We start from the raw sequence: 16,948 nt of genomic DNA, 5'->3' as shown, positions 1-16,948 counted from the left end.
CTTTTTAACTCTATTAGTCCTTCAAAAAACTTTAAAAAAAAACTATCTTCTCTGTTGAAAACGATATCTTTCTTTGGCTTTTTAGAACTGATATATTAGGCACAGCTCAGAGAAAGGAGCTAAGAAAAAGCTACACATGAATCCCACTTCTTGAAAAGTGACATGTTAGTACTGAAAACTGTTGTTTTAGAAGCAGTTAGGCTAATTAAGCTTGACAGCATGATTTCAAGAGAGATGCTGTGCAAGCCCCTATCCACAATGAGAATTTGCATTGAAGCAAGGAACAGCTGATATGTGCAGAGAGATGCAACTCTGGAGTTCTATCTATAAACTCCATGCCCTTAGAAAGGATACAGTGGAGTAAAATGATAATGATGATGATTTTGGATTAACATTTAGTCCTTTTCAAAGGGAGGAAGTTGTATCAAGAAGCAGGTCCCGGGACTTCCCTGGTGGCGCAGTGGTTAAGAATCCACCTGCCAATGCAGGGGACATGGGTTCGAGCCCTGGTCCGGGAAGATCCCACATGCTGCGGAGCAACTAAGCCCATGCACCACTGAGCCTGTGCTCTAGAGCCCGTGAGCCACAACTACTGAAGCCCGCGTACCTAGAGCCCGTGCTCCACAACAAGAGAAGCCACCGCAATGAGAAGCCCGCACACCGCAACGAAGACCCAACACAGCCAAAAAGATAAAAATAATAACTAACTAAATAAATAAATTTATTAAAAAAAAAAAAAGCAGGTCCCACCACCCATCATTGAAGAGATTTCGTAAATGGAGAAAGGCTGTGACTGATGCATGAAGAGGAAAACTGCCAAAATTTCCTTTGTAAGTTATTATTTCAAAGGAAGATCCTCATCACATCAAGTACACAACTCTGAACAAAACAGAGCTTAAGGCAAAATAGGTAATAAGGATATCTGGGCTTTTATTTTGAAATTAATAAAATGTGGTTGATTATACAAAGGTCCAAATTAAGCATAATTGTGAATTAAGTTTACTTCATGCCTGAATCAGACAGAACAGATAATTTAGAAAAATACACACAAATATTACAGTAAAGATATATTAACCTGGTGATTGACAGCATTAGACTTAATTTGAAAAAACAATATTGGGTTAAAACCAAAAGGGGAGAGATTTCTTTTTTTAATTCTTACAGTTAGAAATACACTTGCTTTAAAAACTCACTAAACTCACCATTGATCATGTTCTCAGCATTATGATTCACGCCTAAGTCTCTACAAGCAAAGACAGACGATATACCTGGATTCTGTGTTACTTTTCTTTGTTTTTCCTATTGTTTAACAAGAGTCAGGAGGAGATGCACTGCTTCTGTAAGGCAGAGCCCTTGGATGATGAACACTAAAAATAATGCCATGCTTGGCTGGTGACTTATAGATCAGTGGTGGCAGAAATGAAGAGTAAAACCTTAGCTCCTCAGAAAAACTGGCTTTTCTTCAAAGACAGGGCAACCTGACTTGTGATCATTCTTTGAAGCAATTTACATCAGTAGCCAGCTCAGTTACAACAGCTGGTGGGCAAGTATTAGACACAGATGACTCTTTTACAGCCAAAACACAGGAGAAATTAGATTATTAGCTTTCCTGTAAATACGTAATAAGGTTGGCTAGTCCTGGAGAGAAGAGGAATTGTGTATTACCAGACTTTTACTTTAGAATAGAATGTTCCAAGTTCAGCTGCTTCAGAATCACCTGGGAAGCTTATTAAAAATACAGTTGCCTGGGCCCACCCCAAACCTTTAGAAGGAAATCTTTGCATTTTCAAAAAACTCCCTATCCTACATAACCTGATGAGTCTGTGTCCTGCAAAGCTTGAGAACTTCTGCTCTCAAGGGCAGTGCTGGGATGTCTTATGTTGCAAATCATTAATATTTCTGAGGTCCATTACTCACGTGTAAACCTTAAGAACAAAATCCTTCTCTTCCTTTAATTCTGTGAGCGACTGCAGGACATCCAGGATGCTTAGGACTGCACAGCCATATGGCCGCCGATAGTGCAGGTGAGCAGGGCCCTTCTTTGAGTCATTCAGGAGCATCCGGCCTGGGGCACAGCAGAAACACCAGTCAGACTAAGAACTCCATGCTCCTCTATAGCACCACCAAATTATCATCCAAGGATGCCAGAGCTATAGGCACCTTAGAGATCTTCTAAATTGGAAGACTGAAGATGAAGGGAGCCATCCAAGGATGCAAGGATATTTATGTAGGGGAATGCCAAACAGGCCTTTAGCCAGGGCTCTTCCCCTGCACCACATTCAATTAATCATCCTTACTACCCACCTCAACACCAACAGTCCATTTATTAATCATATGAGAATGAAACAGTGGTTTCATGAATTTCTTAGAAAAACCAATGTGCTAATATATTTTAACTTCTTAGTTGAGTATTTTAGCTGACAGGTAAAAGTTATGTATACAGAGATAAGGAGGACAATGTACTATTCTTCCAACCAAATTCTTTCAGCCAAAGCTGCTCCTGAACCACTGTAGGAGCAAGAAGAGTCTCAGAAAGTAGATGGGAGGTTGATTTTCCTGCTTACCAAGGCTGTCCTTACAGTGGCAAGAGGACTTGCAAATGCAGAACTGGAACCTCAACAAATGCTTTATCAAGTACAGCAAAACAAAAACCCAAAAGTACAGCAAAAAAGAGTTGTTTTGTTGTTGGCAAAACAACTCTTTTGCTGTACAAGATATGCCAGAACCCACTATGAAAGAAGACTTGGTTAGTCATAGGCCCGCAAATTATGTCATAAACTTAAAATAAGACTGGACAAACAAACCACAGGTAGCAAAAATCTTGGGTGGGGTAGAAGTGAGATACCATCCATCCAGTGCAGTAATGACAGTAACTCTAATTTTGTAGAAAATAGCATAGATACATACTTTTTGATACAAAACACAGCAAAGGCCATTCACTACCTGTTAAGCTGGCAACCCTGGCAACCCGTTATAAGATCTCTGAGGCAGAGGGCTGGTACAGAGGCAGAACATTAGATGGAGAGAATGTAAAAAAGCAGACCACTTGAAATATAAAGTATGGGTCCAAAAACAAATAGGGAGCAGAAAATGCTTTCATTTCTATCAAATTCAGCTATTGCAGCAGCTGAGCTTAAGGTACAGCTCCAGTACAAGCTGTACTCTAATCCTAAGACCTGAAGTAATCCTAAAACCTGAAGAGCTAGGCAGAAGACAAAGGTCATACACAGTGGATATCCCAAGTTGGGGTGGTCTTAGTCATGTGAATTGATAAAGTGGACCATACCTATTCGTATCACATGGGCAACTACATATAAATCTCTCTTCATATCTTTGCTGCTCAGATCCTAAGAAAAGAGAAAAAATAAATTAAGGCAATGAATACATAGAAAATAATTAAAATTTCATTTTGAACCTCATAATGGTTTGCTTTTGCTGCTTTTAGCATATGCTATAGGTGGGGGAAGGGGATTAAAGTACATAGCAGTTTAGTGTTTATAAGATTCCTGCAGTGAAAGTCTGGACATCTTATATGCCCTTGGAAGATTATTTTGTTGATAGTATTTTTCCAGCTCTTATTTAGACCACTTATCTCCGAAAGTTCTCACATTAGAAATCTTCATGACATTGACTTATCCATGTTTATTCCAAAATCATATAAAAACATTCTGTAACAAAAGAAATTTCCAATGCAGAAAAAAAAAATGGGAAAACACCAAAAGGCTCATTAATGACTGAAATTCTGAAAGTTTACTCTCTACTAATTTTACATTTATTCTGCTGTCCACAAATGATTATTATACACTAGATACGTTCCCTTGAAAAGCGATTACTTTGGTTTTAGTGAAACCTCAATAATTAGATCTCCCATTTCTAAATTTAGATATGCATCATTTATGCTGAAGTATAAAGCTGAAAATAATTTTATCTGGAAAATTTTAAGGGCTTCCTTTAAGTAAACAAATCTGATCCAGAATCACTTTTAAAACTAGAGTTATAAAAATAATTTTATACATTATTTATGTGTAGAACACATTTTGAAAAAAAATGTTTGAGTATATATTTATACTTTATTTAACACATTATACTCAAAGTAATAAAACTTCCTTTAATATGTATTGTTTCAGACTTTCACCGGGTCATCCACCGCTGCTCACTCCCAGCCACGTTATGAATTAATGATGAAGGAGTAACCTCTATCTTTAATGGGACAGGTTCCTGTGAGTTCCCTTTTGCTTCTAGGAAAAGGTCCCTTAGTTCCATTTCCTTCCCATCTTTCATCTTTTGATTTGTCCCAGATACTTATCTCTTTTCAATAAAGCAGGAAAAGGGACAATCAAGCAGCAGTCATGATTTTGAATGAGCTTTGGATCCAGAATCCCCACGTTTGCTTTATGTTTATGTTTACCCTGTAGCAGGGTTAGGCCTAGGGTGAAGCAAGCAAACCATCTAAGGTATAAAATTTAAGGTCTCATTCTCAGGATCCTGCGCTTTGCTTGCCTCACCATAATCCCAGCTCTGCCCTGTAGAGTGGTCCTGAACATATGAAAGAAAAGGAGACATTAAAAAGTAATTTGTAATGGTGAAATTGAAGCTTTTAGATTCTAGATGTTTATAATATTTTGCCAAATTCTTGATGGAATAATGAAATATACTTACAATGAAATGGGTTACAAATAATTTAACATAAATTGTTATCTCTGGAATCACAAAGATATATTTTTGCATGAAAGTTGTCTTTTGATATTGAAAAATATGTTTTAGACTCCATTTCAATAATTCCTTTAATTTAAAATGATATCCTCCAAACACTACTACATTTTGCTAAATATTAAGATGACTACTAAATAACAAATAGAAATTAAAAAACAGATTACCATTTTTATATAATTTTTGGGATAGAAACATGTCTATTGCTAAAAGATATGTAAATGTTTGACACATTTCAAAGTGAAATGGTCTTCTACATACCTTAGATTGTGTTAATCCAAACTATCAAATAACCAGTATAATTATAAATCCCAATATACGTAAAGAATTCAAGCCAGTTACCAAAGATGACCAAACACTAACCAGACGGGCTGTACACAAGACCATGGGATCTCTCCTTTGGTTCTGTTCAGGTGAATGAAAGGAAGAAGCCTAAAATGTAATTTATAGTATTTTCTAAATGGCTGGGTAGGGGCTCTTTCTTACCATGTTGTACATGGTACCCAGAACATTCTGTGGTATTTATTTGAGGTCAGTAAAAATAAGATGATAATAATCAGTACCAGAAAATATTTTAAGTAAAATTATCATTTGTGAGTTCCACATAATTTCAGTGTCAAAATTCAGTGTAAAGGCTATCTTATTAGATATGAGCATGGTTAAACACAGTTACCATAGAGTTATGTCACAAGACCTGTAAAACCAAGGTGGGAAGAGAGGTGACTCACCCACCATTCATCTGGTGAGCAGGGTTTGAATTTAGACTTACTCACTGGACCTTACCCTCCAATCCTACATAACTAGGAAGTTGGTTCCCAACTACCTGGTGGGTAGAAAGGACAGTGACTCAGGGATCAGCATCTTGACTCAGTTACTAATATTTCATCTGAAACATGGAAAAGTCAATTCACTTTCCTGTGCCTGGACTACCCTTTTTCTGTAGAGATAATAGGATTTACAAATATAAAACATAGACAATATATTCATTCTTATGCTGCAGAAAAGGAGGCAGTATTTTAATAAATGATATTATTGCACTAATAATTCAATTCATTCTTAATTCCAAGAAAGCACGACCTAAAATTCTATTTTGAAATGTGAAAAAGTAAATGTAAAAAATATGATGCCAATTAATGCAGGGAAAACAACACAAGTTCATTCCCTGAGCTGATCACTCAACTATAATAGAAAATAAACATGTATTCATTTATTTATGTAACAAATCATTAGTATTTGCCAGGCACTGTGTGTGAGGCACTGGATATCTAGTAAGGAGTAAATACACAGACATGCTCTCTCATGCACATACCACACAGCCATTGTTAATCATGAAAGTCATAAAAATCCTCACTGTATTAGACATTTACATAAATATGAAACACCTCCTTCTTGGATAAAATTCTTCCTGCACAGGAAGCTCTGAAATCTAACATAGTCAGAAAAAAACAGGATTTACCAAGAGCAAGATTGTGCATGGATAATGTGACTGTCTGTAATGTGGCTCTGAAGTCAGCTTGAGTAACCCTGCAAAACTGCTCCATCTGTATGGTTCCCTTTTCTTGATGCTAAGGTAAGCTAACATGCTGGCACTGACCACAGCTGTACCTGCATTTTCTTGCATTTACTCGAAAACTCTGTAACACATATGCCAATCTGGAAAACTCCTCTGGCCCACAGGAGGAACTCAAGTCTTAGATAGTCAGAAAATAGTTTCCACCAAAATTATTATTTCGTATAAGCTTAAAGTAAAACATGAAAATCCTGGCTAGAACAATCTTGTTCAAAAATCTTCTAGGCTTTGAAAAAAATTCCTCAAATCATTTTTTTGGGGGATCTTTAAGAAAAGATCCAGGGCTGTACTGCAAAGGGAACTACAAAAGTGGGTATTTTTAGCAGCCTTGTGCCTTCCCGTTGTGGCAGAACAAGAGCACATAATAAGTGTTACGTGCATCTCTGATTTATAAAGCTGGAGCTACAGCCTAGGCCTCTGGGCCCCTATAGATAATTAAAATGCTGTTAAATGAAAATTTTGATTTACTGTATAATTACATTCAAATATCATAATTAAGTTCATTTTTCAAGAGACAAGGACTGCACTCATCACACTCAAGGACAGCACACACGCACACACATGCACACGCACGCACACACACACACACACACACACACACACACACCGCTCTGTTCCCACAGTGCCAAAGAACAAGGAATCGACAATTTCTTTTGCTGCTTTAACCAAACAATATCAGAGCATGAGGATCTATAAAAGACTCTTAAGGTCACTGGGACATTCTAGACAGATGGGTGTCTCATCTCATTCTAATCCTGTTTCAGGAAGGTGGCCCTAGAGAACCAGCTCAGTGTTCAGGTAGTCTCACTTCAGATGCTCTCTCCCAATATTCTAACCTACATCCCATTACCTGCAATTTCGACTCTTTCCCTTGTTCTCCTGCTGAAGAGAGAGCACTGATCTTTCCAGACTAAACCATCTCAATTCCCTTAGCCGTCTTCCTGGATCTGCTTTTCCTGCTTTTTCTTCCTGTATTATCTCCTAAGCTTTGAATGCTGAGCTCAAAGATGTACGAAACTTCATGTTAGCTTAGCTAGATTTGTAAATCCTTCATATCTGAAGCAATTTCAATAAAAGTTATTCCTGTAAAAGTGGCTTCTGATTCTGCAGTAACATCATTTGAGATTTCGATAAAGTTGTAGTAAATGAACAAAAAAAGTCAGGTAAACAAATCCAATTTTATCTTTCAGAGAAAGTCACATATCAGAGCCCTAGATAAATCCCATTTGTGTTTAAGAGGCACACCATAAGGTTTGAGACACCTGACTGTCACCTATCAATCATGCACCACAAATGAGGGCAGTGGCACTGTGACACCATCATACCTCCCTGTACTCAACAGGTTTTGATGGATCTCAGTATCACTGAAGCACATCAAAGAATCCATGATAGTCAAAAGTGGTTTAAAATTGTGACACGGTCTTATTTTCTCCTTCAGCAAATAAATTAACTGAAATAAATAAAGCTGGGCAGTTAAGTTTTATAACTGGGTAAAAAAAAAATTCAGTAAATCAGTAAAGAATACACAAGGCAACGTGGTATTGTGAGGCTTAGCACTTTTCAATAAGCAGGTTATCAAGCCTTCTCTGAGCTGATGAGTCCATGAGCTCAGAGACCACGAATAACAGCATGGTTATTCAGAAAAAACTGAAGTATGAATCATGGCATGAAAAGACTCTGTTCGGTATTTGAAAGAGGAGGACTATTTAGTTTGTCTCTCTTTATATAAACTCATTAAAAAACTGCAGAGCTGTAAATTTGGTGGGTGCCTTTAGAGAAACGATACTTACACATCAGAGAAATTCCCAGTGGCCTTGAAGAAGAATTGTAAGAAAGACTTTCCTCAAATTTTATGTGTCTATTATATTAAATAGCTTCTAAAATGTACATCAGTAAAAGGTACTTGATTATATTTCTTTAATAAATTCAATTAAAAACTGAAGCTAATTTCAGTTTTCTTAAATATTTCATTAAAACCTGAAAGATACATAAATCAAGTTCTATTCTCACCAGTGTGTGGGGAAATAAGAATAAATGCTTGTTTCCAGGGCAACAATATCCACATAGCAGGGCCCTAGTTAAGAGTCAACAGCAGAGAAGGGAAAGAGAATTTGCACATACTGTAAAAAGGGCACACATTCGTTCTATCTTCTCTGGGTTCCTTGGCCCACCATTCTTGTTCAGTCTCACCAGAAACCGCTCACTGAAATGTAGGAGAGAGAGACAGAGAAATGTAAGGGACTGCATGCTCGAGACCAAATAAAAAGGGCATTTATAGAGAAACCCTAAACACTTTCAGGACAGCCCATAGTGACAGGCAAGGCCAAAAGGACATGTCTAGTGGCAGGAGACTATCTTTCTTGCCAAGCAACGTACAACAGAGACTACAAACTGCTTCACAGGTGTTGCTGTTTACTTGCCAGTTGTGGCTCTTATCTCCCTAAAGCTGTGTGCTCCCTGAGGGCAGCAATGAGGATTATGTCTTGTATTTTCCCAAATACCCTCAAAGCTCTGGGCGTAACAGTAAGCCCATAAGAAGCATATACATTCTTTGATGTGAACACTCAGATCATCATAAAAATATTCATCACACTAGGTCCGAAAGAGTCTACATTACCCAGTTTACATCTTCCTATACAATTTTTGAGAATCATTTTAGAGCCAAGAAAAAATGTTACAGGGACTTACAAAAGTTTGGGTGAAAAGTAAAAAAGAAATAATGTACTGTAATTCAAGCTGTAATCAGAATTTAATAGGGCCATTAAGATATTTTATTCCTCAAACAATATAGGTTAAGTCTTGAAGGAAATTATTGGACTGAAAAACTTTAGAAACAGTGTTTGCAACATTCTGGAGAAATGTCTCCTTGCTCTCTTATCTCCTTCCTGCCCCTGTCTAGGATCTCATTCCCATCTCCTCATCCCAAGGTTCTCTACCAATTATAACAGGAAAACTGAGCCATGGCAAAGACAAAGTATGTGATTCTAAAAGTAATTTGCTTCTCCTGTGCCCAGAGTCATGTACTCATTACATCTATTAGGTATCAGTAAAAGGGCCAATACTAAAATACTGTACTAGAATTATAAGATATGTTATAATATCAGCTGCACAGGTTGCTTAGTTTGTTCACATATTCATTTGTTCATTTAGTCAACAAATAGTTATTAAGTTCTCTGTGCTAAACATAGGAACACAAATGTGAACACAATATATATAGGGCACTTTTCTTCCTAGAGCTCATGGTCCTTCCTAAAGCTTAACTTCCTAGGCAGTTAAACGTGCAGAAATGAAGCTCAGAAAAGATCTGGCTTTTATAAATCTGGCAAATATAAATTTGAGATGCTTCAGCCAGCGGATTAGATGGGAATAAGCAGGGAATATGCACAGAACAAGAAGAAAAGGGGCTTTGGTCAGAATCCTGAGGGACATTGATAATTAAGAAACAGGTAAAAGAAGAAGAACTAGCCAAGTAGACATGTAGGGACAAATAGAAAAACAGAAGAAAAATAAGAAGAATGGTGGGATGCTATGTTAGTTAAGGGAAAAAAGTGTCTGAAAGAGGAGGGAGGGGTCAAGGAGGCCCAAGGGCACTGAGAATCACATGAGACAACAATACAACAGTGTCCACAGGATGTTAAAACAGATGTCACTGGTGATTCTGGCAAGAACCGTTTTTGTGGAATGATAGTGAAAGAGGCTAGTGTGAGGAGTAAGAAATAAGGAAGCAGAAACAGTGAGTCGAGACCACTCTTTGAAGAGGTGAAGATGTGGAAGTGATGAACTTTTAGTTAAATGGGCATGTTGAGTTGAGGGAGGTCTTTGTTTAAAGATGGGGTAACCCATATATATTCAATTAATTTTCAATAAAAGTATCAAAATTCAGTAAGGGAGCACAGCAGTTTCAACAAATGGTGAACAATCCATATAAAAAATTAAACCTTGGGCTTCCCTGGTGGCGCAGTGGTTAAGAATCAACCTGCCAATGCAGGGGACACTGGTTCGAGCCCTGGTCTGGGAAGATCCCACATGCCGCGGAGCAACTAAGCCCGTGCGCCACAACTACTGAGCCTGTGCCCTAGAGCTGGAGTGCCACAACTACTGAAGCCTACACACCTAGACCCTGTGCCCCGCAACAAGAGAAGCCACCGCAATGAGAAGCCCATGCACCGCAACGAAGAGTAGCCCCTGTTCACCGCAACTAGAGAAAGCCTGCACACAGCAATGAAGACCCAACGCAGCCAAAAATAAATAAAATAAATAAATTTAAAAAAAAATTAAACCTTGATCTTGCCTACAAGAAATGAACTTGAATTTATCATAGACCTAAATATAAGAGCTAAAACTATAAAACTGTAAGAATACACACATGAAAAATGAGACAAGTACCTTCGTGTATCTTGTTCACATTTGTTTTTCCATATTTAGCAGACAGTAGAAAAACCTTTGTGATCTCAGATTATTAAGCATATAACATGAATCACAAAATGATAAATTGGACTTTATAAAATTAAAACCATCTTCTCTTTGAAAGACACTGATAAGCAAATGAAAAGACAAGCTATAGACTGGAAGAAAATATTTACACTCACCTAAGAAAGGACTGTATTGAGAACATATAAAGTAAGCTCAGACGCAATAATAAATAACAACTCAAAAAATGGACCAAAAAATATGAACAGACCCTTCACCAAAGAATATACAGGGATGGAAAATAACCTCAAGAAAACATTATTAGTAACTAGAGAAACGTAAATTAAAAGCACAGTGAGATACCACTACACACGCACTAGAATGGCTAAAATTAAAGACTGAATATACCAAGGATTGGCAAGAATGTAGAGCAACTAGAACTCTAATAATCTGTTGAGGAGAATGTGAAATGGTACAGCCACTTTGGAAAACAGCCTGACAGTTTCTTATAAAGTCAAACATGCACTTACTATATGCACCAACAATTTTACTCCTAGGTATTGACTCAGAAGAAATGAAAACATATGTCCACCCAAAGACCTGATTGTGAATGTTCATTGCAGCTTTATTCATAATCGCTAGAAACTGTAAAGAACCCAAATGTTCATCAGGAGATGAACAGACAGATATACCATTGTATGGTATACCCATACAATGGAATATTACTTCACAATAAAAAGAGCAAACTACTAAGATTTATAACAATATGGATGAATCTCAAAGGCATTATGCTAAGTGAAAGAAGGCAATCACAAAAGACAATATACTGTATGTCTCCATTTATAGTACATTCTAGAAACGTAAAATTATAGGAACAGAAATCACATCAGAAGTTGCCAAGACTGAGGAAGGAGGGCAGGGGTTGACTGCAAAGGTACATAAGGGAATTTTCTGGGGTGATGAAATGTCTGTTTCTTGACTATGGTAGTGGTTTCACAACTATAAATTTGTGAAAACTCATCAAACTATGCATTAAAAAGGGTGAATTTTACGATATGTAAATTGCAGTTCAATAAACCTGACTTCAAAAAAGATGGGACACACCTAAGAACATTTACATCTAATGGGAAAATGTTAGTAGAAGGGGAGAGATTGAAGACAGTGGAGAAAAAAATAATGGGTAAAGGAAAAAAAGGTTCCCACCTACTCAGGGAATTGTGAGAATCCAGGAGAGAGTTAAGGAGAAAACAACAGGTGTGGATACAAAAAAATCTGTAGTTTTAGTAATGGAGAGTTGAAGGTTAACAGAGAAACAGGAAATAAGAACATACGGGTAAAGTTTAGAAAAAAAAGACATCCAAAAACATCAGGAAAAATTCTCAAGACCATCTGAAAGAAAATGTAACTAGGAAAAGTAAAAATGATGGTTGTCACATGGACAAGTGCAAAGTGGAAAAAAGGATATTCAGTTGAGTCAATTTTCTCTCAAAAGTATAATCTTGAAACTCTAAAAATCTCTCCATCTCTTTCACTACCTACCACTAGACTAGGCTACTACTGGACTGTAGCTGGGATTATTATAACAACTTCCCAGCTGATCTATTTCCCTTTTTGCCTCTCTATAATTCATTCTTCGGAGAGATTGATCCTTTTAAAATGTGAATCAGATTACACTACCTCCCATATTAAAAAATTTTTCATATGGTCAAAGTGATTTTTTATACAAATGTATCAAGACAATTCAATGAAGGAAAGAATAATATTTTTAACAAATGATGCTGGGACAACTGGAAATCCACATTCAAAAGAATGAAGTTGAATCTCTATTTCACACCATATGTAAAAATTAACTAAAAATGGATTATAGCTGTAAATGTATGAGTGAAAACTATATAACTCTTTAAAGAAAACATAAGCATAAATCTTCATGACCTTGGATTAAGCAATGGTTTCTTAGATAGGACTAGAATACTAAAAGCACAAGCAATGAAAGAAAAAAATAGGTAAGTTGGACTTCATCAAAATTAGAAACTTTTGTGCTTCAAAGGACATCATCAAGAAAGGGAAAGGTAATCCACTGAATGGAAGAAAATATTTTCAAATAATATATCTGATAAGGGACTTGTAGCTAGAATTTGTAAAGAACTCTTACAACTCAATAATAAAAGAACGAATAGACATTTCTACATCGAAGATAAACAAATGGCCAATAAGGATATGAAAAGCTGTTCAACATCATTAGCCATTAGGGAAATGCAAATCAAAACCACAATGGGGGCACTACTTCACTTCCACTAGAATGACTTTCATCAAAAAGACAGATAATAACAAGTGTAGACAAGGAGGTGGAGAAATTGGAACCATCATATAATGTTGGTGGGAATGTAAAATGGTGCAGTCACTTTGGAAAACAGTCTGGTGGTTCCTCAAAAGGTTAAACATAGTTTAACATATGACCCACCAATTCCATCCTTAAGTATATATCCAAGAGAAATGAAAATATATGGCCACACAAAAAAGTACATGAACATTCATAGCAGCATTTTTCATAATAGCCAAAAGATGAAAACCACCAAAATATCCAACAACAAATGAATGGATAAATAAAATATGGTAGGTATGGCCATATAATGGGTTATTATTTAGCCATAAAAGGAATGATGTATTGATATACACTACAATGTAGATGAACTTCAAAAACATCATGCTGAGTGACAGAAGCCAGACACAAAAGGCCACATATTGTATGACCCCATTTCTATGAAATGTCCAGAATAGGCAAATATATAGGAACAGAAAATAGATTAGTGGTTGCCTAGGGCTGGGGATTTGGCAGAAAATGAGGTGACTTGTAAAGGGTATGGAATTTCTCTTGGGGGTGATGAAAATGTTTAAAAATTGACTGTGGTAAAGTTTGCACAACTCCTATATACTAAAAGCCACTGAATTGTACCCTTTGAATAGATGAATTCTATAGTGTGTGAATTGTATCTAATAAAGCTGCTGCAAAATCAAACAACAGCAAACTTTTTCATGGCTTACTCTTGCTCTCAGATAAAATAAAAATACCATATGCTAACACATATATATGGAATTTAAGAACAAAAAAAAATGGTTATGAAGAACCTAGGGGCAGGACAGGAATAAAGACGCAGACCTACTAGAGAATGGACTTGAGGACACGGGGAGGGGGAAGGGTAATAAGCTGGGACAAATTGAGAGAGTGGCATGGACATATATACACTACTAAATGTAAAATCGATAGCTAGTGGGAAGCAGCCGCATAGCACAGGGAGATCAGCTCGGTGCTTTGTGACCACCTAGAGGGGTGGGATAGGGAGGGTGGGAGGGAGGGAGACGCAAGAAGGAAGAGATATGGGGATATATGTATATGTATAGCTGATTCACTTTGTTATAAAGCAGAAACTAACACACCATTGTAAAGCAATTATACTCCAATAAAGATGTTAAAAAAAAAAAATCAGATCTCTAAGGTCTCCAAGGCCTTGTGTGGAACATTCAGTGTTATCTTTATAGCCCCATCTCACAAGAGCCTTTCTTGCTTGCTATTCTCCATATACACTGTTCTCCTAGATACAAGTTTCTTGAACAAGCCAAGCTCCTTCTTGCTTTAGGACCTTTGCACATGCTGTTACCTCTGCCTGGAATACTGTTCTTTCAGCCCAAGTGGCTCGTTCAAATGCCAGTTTCCCAGGGAAGCCAACTACAATGATGTTAGCAAGAGCAATACCCCTCCTCTCCCATACCCTCTCTCTCCTTTTCAGCACTTGGCACAAACTAATTATTTTCTTTCTTTATTATCTTTCTCTTACATGAGAGAATAAGCTCCCTAATAATAAGGATGTTTGTTTACTGCTGTATCTCTAGTACTTCCAAGAGGCTAACCTACAATAGGTGCTCAATACATGTTGAATGAAAGAAGGTGGAAGTTCCCTGAAGAATTGCTGTGTGGTGTGTGGAAGCCTGCTGACAAAGGTCACCATAAACTGGATGGGTAGCATCACCATCATACTATGCAGAAACATTGATGAGCCAACAGTGAGCAAACAAGATGGTCAGGACAAACCAACCTTCTAACCTGGTGGATAAAGACTGAGAAACATCAAGCATGTTGTGGCAGTCAGAGTCTCCCAGCTACTCACTAAAATCCATGTTCTCTGTTTCTTCTTGGGCAGGCAGATAGACTATACTTCTCAGCCTCCCTTATAGTTGGGTGTGGCCATATAATGAGCTCTAGACACTGAATGCAGATAGAAGTGATGTACACCACTTCTCAGCTTAGCCCTAAACACGGGTTACATGTTTGTCTTCACGCTCTTTCCCCTTTCAGATGCCTAGAGTGGAGATGACCCCACAGGGCAACGTTGGGGCCATGTACTGGCGTTGACAGAGTATTTATTAGTCTGAGTCCCTGAATGATTGTATGGATGAGTCCCACCCTAGTTACTGCAAATTCACCCACCTGGTATCAGTATACAAGCAAGAAATACATTTCTATTGTGCTTGAGCTGTTATGCATTTTTCTGTCTAACTGTTACAGAAGTTGATCTATCTTAATACGTATAAATGCATATAACAACCACTCAATTAGTTGTTAACTTGATAGATGAAAATAAAAACAATTTTAAGAAGTTTATGCCTTTTCAAGAGAATTTATCATTACTTCTGTTCTCTTCTTTGGAAGGAAGACATACAACTGCTCTCACCCTCACATTACCTCTCTCGGTGAATCTCTCAAGCACAGACATCTACCAAGCAGGCTGCCATTTGGAGCTTCTTGTTACCAAACTAGAGAAAGGGGTGCTATTCAGAGGGGCTACACCAAGCTGTGATCCAAAGAAAAAAGGGTAGATAAAACAAATTCCAGGGTAGACAGTATTGCTGGCCCTATGAGAACCCAAGAACTTCTCTTTCTCCTCAACAGTAAAAGGAGGCCCCTAAGGTGGTTCTCCCAGTGCCCAGTTGAGCTTCACATTTCCTAGAGCCTTTCACACTCCCGGTATCACCTGGCTTTCTTCACAGTTTGTGAGACTGAAAATAACTTTTTTTTGTTTGTTTGTTTGTTTCATTTCAAAGGGCTCTAGGTACAAATTGAATTACTTCCTGTTTTGCTGGCTTCACCAATGGGTATGAAATAAATGCTGCTTTCTGTTAACATTCAAACTATCTGAAGGCAAATATCTACCCAATGTTTCCTAATTTGGCAACAGCTGTTCTGCAAAAGAAGTGGTCAATATTGCTGGGAAATATTGCATTTCCAGAGAAATGCAATATTACAGAGAGGTTTCTACCCTCTAGGACTTCTCAGAGGCTTAAAATGTTGTTATGTGTTTAAGTACCAATGGGACAGGTGACTTTTGACTCCACAACCTGCCTTTGCATAAGGCGATGGAATCTGTACAAATACAATTTGATAAATGCTGAGTGAATCTATTTGCCAACTAGAGGCATGACTCCTTTTCATATATCCCAAAAGTGTGAAAGGAACTGTGGCCAAAGAAAAAAATTTATTTATGAGATTTTACAAACATCCACACCTCTATATGAGAGCAACGGGTCAGTTTTTCTCCTAATACTCTGGGTAAGAAAACTCTAATTCTTTCAAGAGAAAAAAGAGATGGTTAAATTCTTATTCTTCAATAAGCAACATTATGAGAGAACTGCTCTACATTTACTTGTCTTTATGATGAGCTATGCATGAACAGTATATGAAGTTACATTAATTTCATATTATTGAGCAAGTTCTTACAAATGAAATCCATAATTTGAATCTGTGACAAGTCTAATAGAGTCTTAATTTTAAGATCACTTGCTTTTATGAGAGTTCTAATTCCTGGGTGGTACTGCATTTCATACACTTCACCACTGATGGTAATTCATGCATGCCTACAGCAAATGTTTGGTGACCAACAATGAGGTGCTAGTCTATGCCAGGCACTGAGGCAGAGACAAAGTCTTTAATCCTTAGGGAGGTTATTTCCTGAAGACACTGGTTTGGAAATATAAGCACACGCCTCAAATAAATGCAGAGGAATTCTCCCGACTCTTTCAATTTAATCTTCATGTTTCTAATTTGGGCCTCTGTGGAGATGGATGCCAACTACTTAGCATCTCTCTCATGATCACCCCCAGGTGCTTGAAAACAGTAATTACCCCCAAGGCCATACTACACTGTACAACCCAACAGATTAGGAAATCTCTATTATAATTTCCTCACAGATGCATTTTCCAATTTAG

At 37.4% G+C, this 16,948-nt stretch overlaps 1 protein-coding gene across 6 annotated transcripts in view; it reads right to left on the bottom strand.

The window, feature by feature from the left end:
- DOCK3 (dedicator of cytokinesis 3) overlaps positions 1 to 16,948 on the bottom strand; it is a 384,123-nt gene that overhangs the window by 123,279 nt on the left and 243,896 nt on the right. For 5 of the 6 annotated variants that reach the window (XM_059939761.1, XM_059939763.1, XM_059939762.1 and 2 more), the window contains exons 10-12: positions 8,402 to 8,483; positions 3,287 to 3,347; positions 1,918 to 2,065 (exon numbers count right to left, since the gene is read on the bottom strand). In XM_059939761.1, coding sequence (XP_059795744.1) covers positions 1,918 to 2,065; positions 3,287 to 3,347; positions 8,402 to 8,483 — 291 coding nt within the window. The remainder of the gene's footprint in view (positions 1 to 1,917; positions 2,066 to 3,286; positions 3,348 to 8,401; positions 8,484 to 16,948) is intronic. The other variant, XM_059939767.1, reaches the window with a different exon arrangement.

This window comes from Balaenoptera ricei, chromosome 11, assembly GCF_028023285.1.
Source record: "Balaenoptera ricei isolate mBalRic1 chromosome 11, mBalRic1.hap2, whole genome shotgun sequence".
NCBI lineage: Eukaryota > Metazoa > Chordata > Mammalia > Artiodactyla > Balaenopteridae > Balaenoptera > Balaenoptera ricei.
Note: the sequence above shows the minus strand (reverse complement) of the source record. Positions and strands in the feature narration are given on the sequence as shown.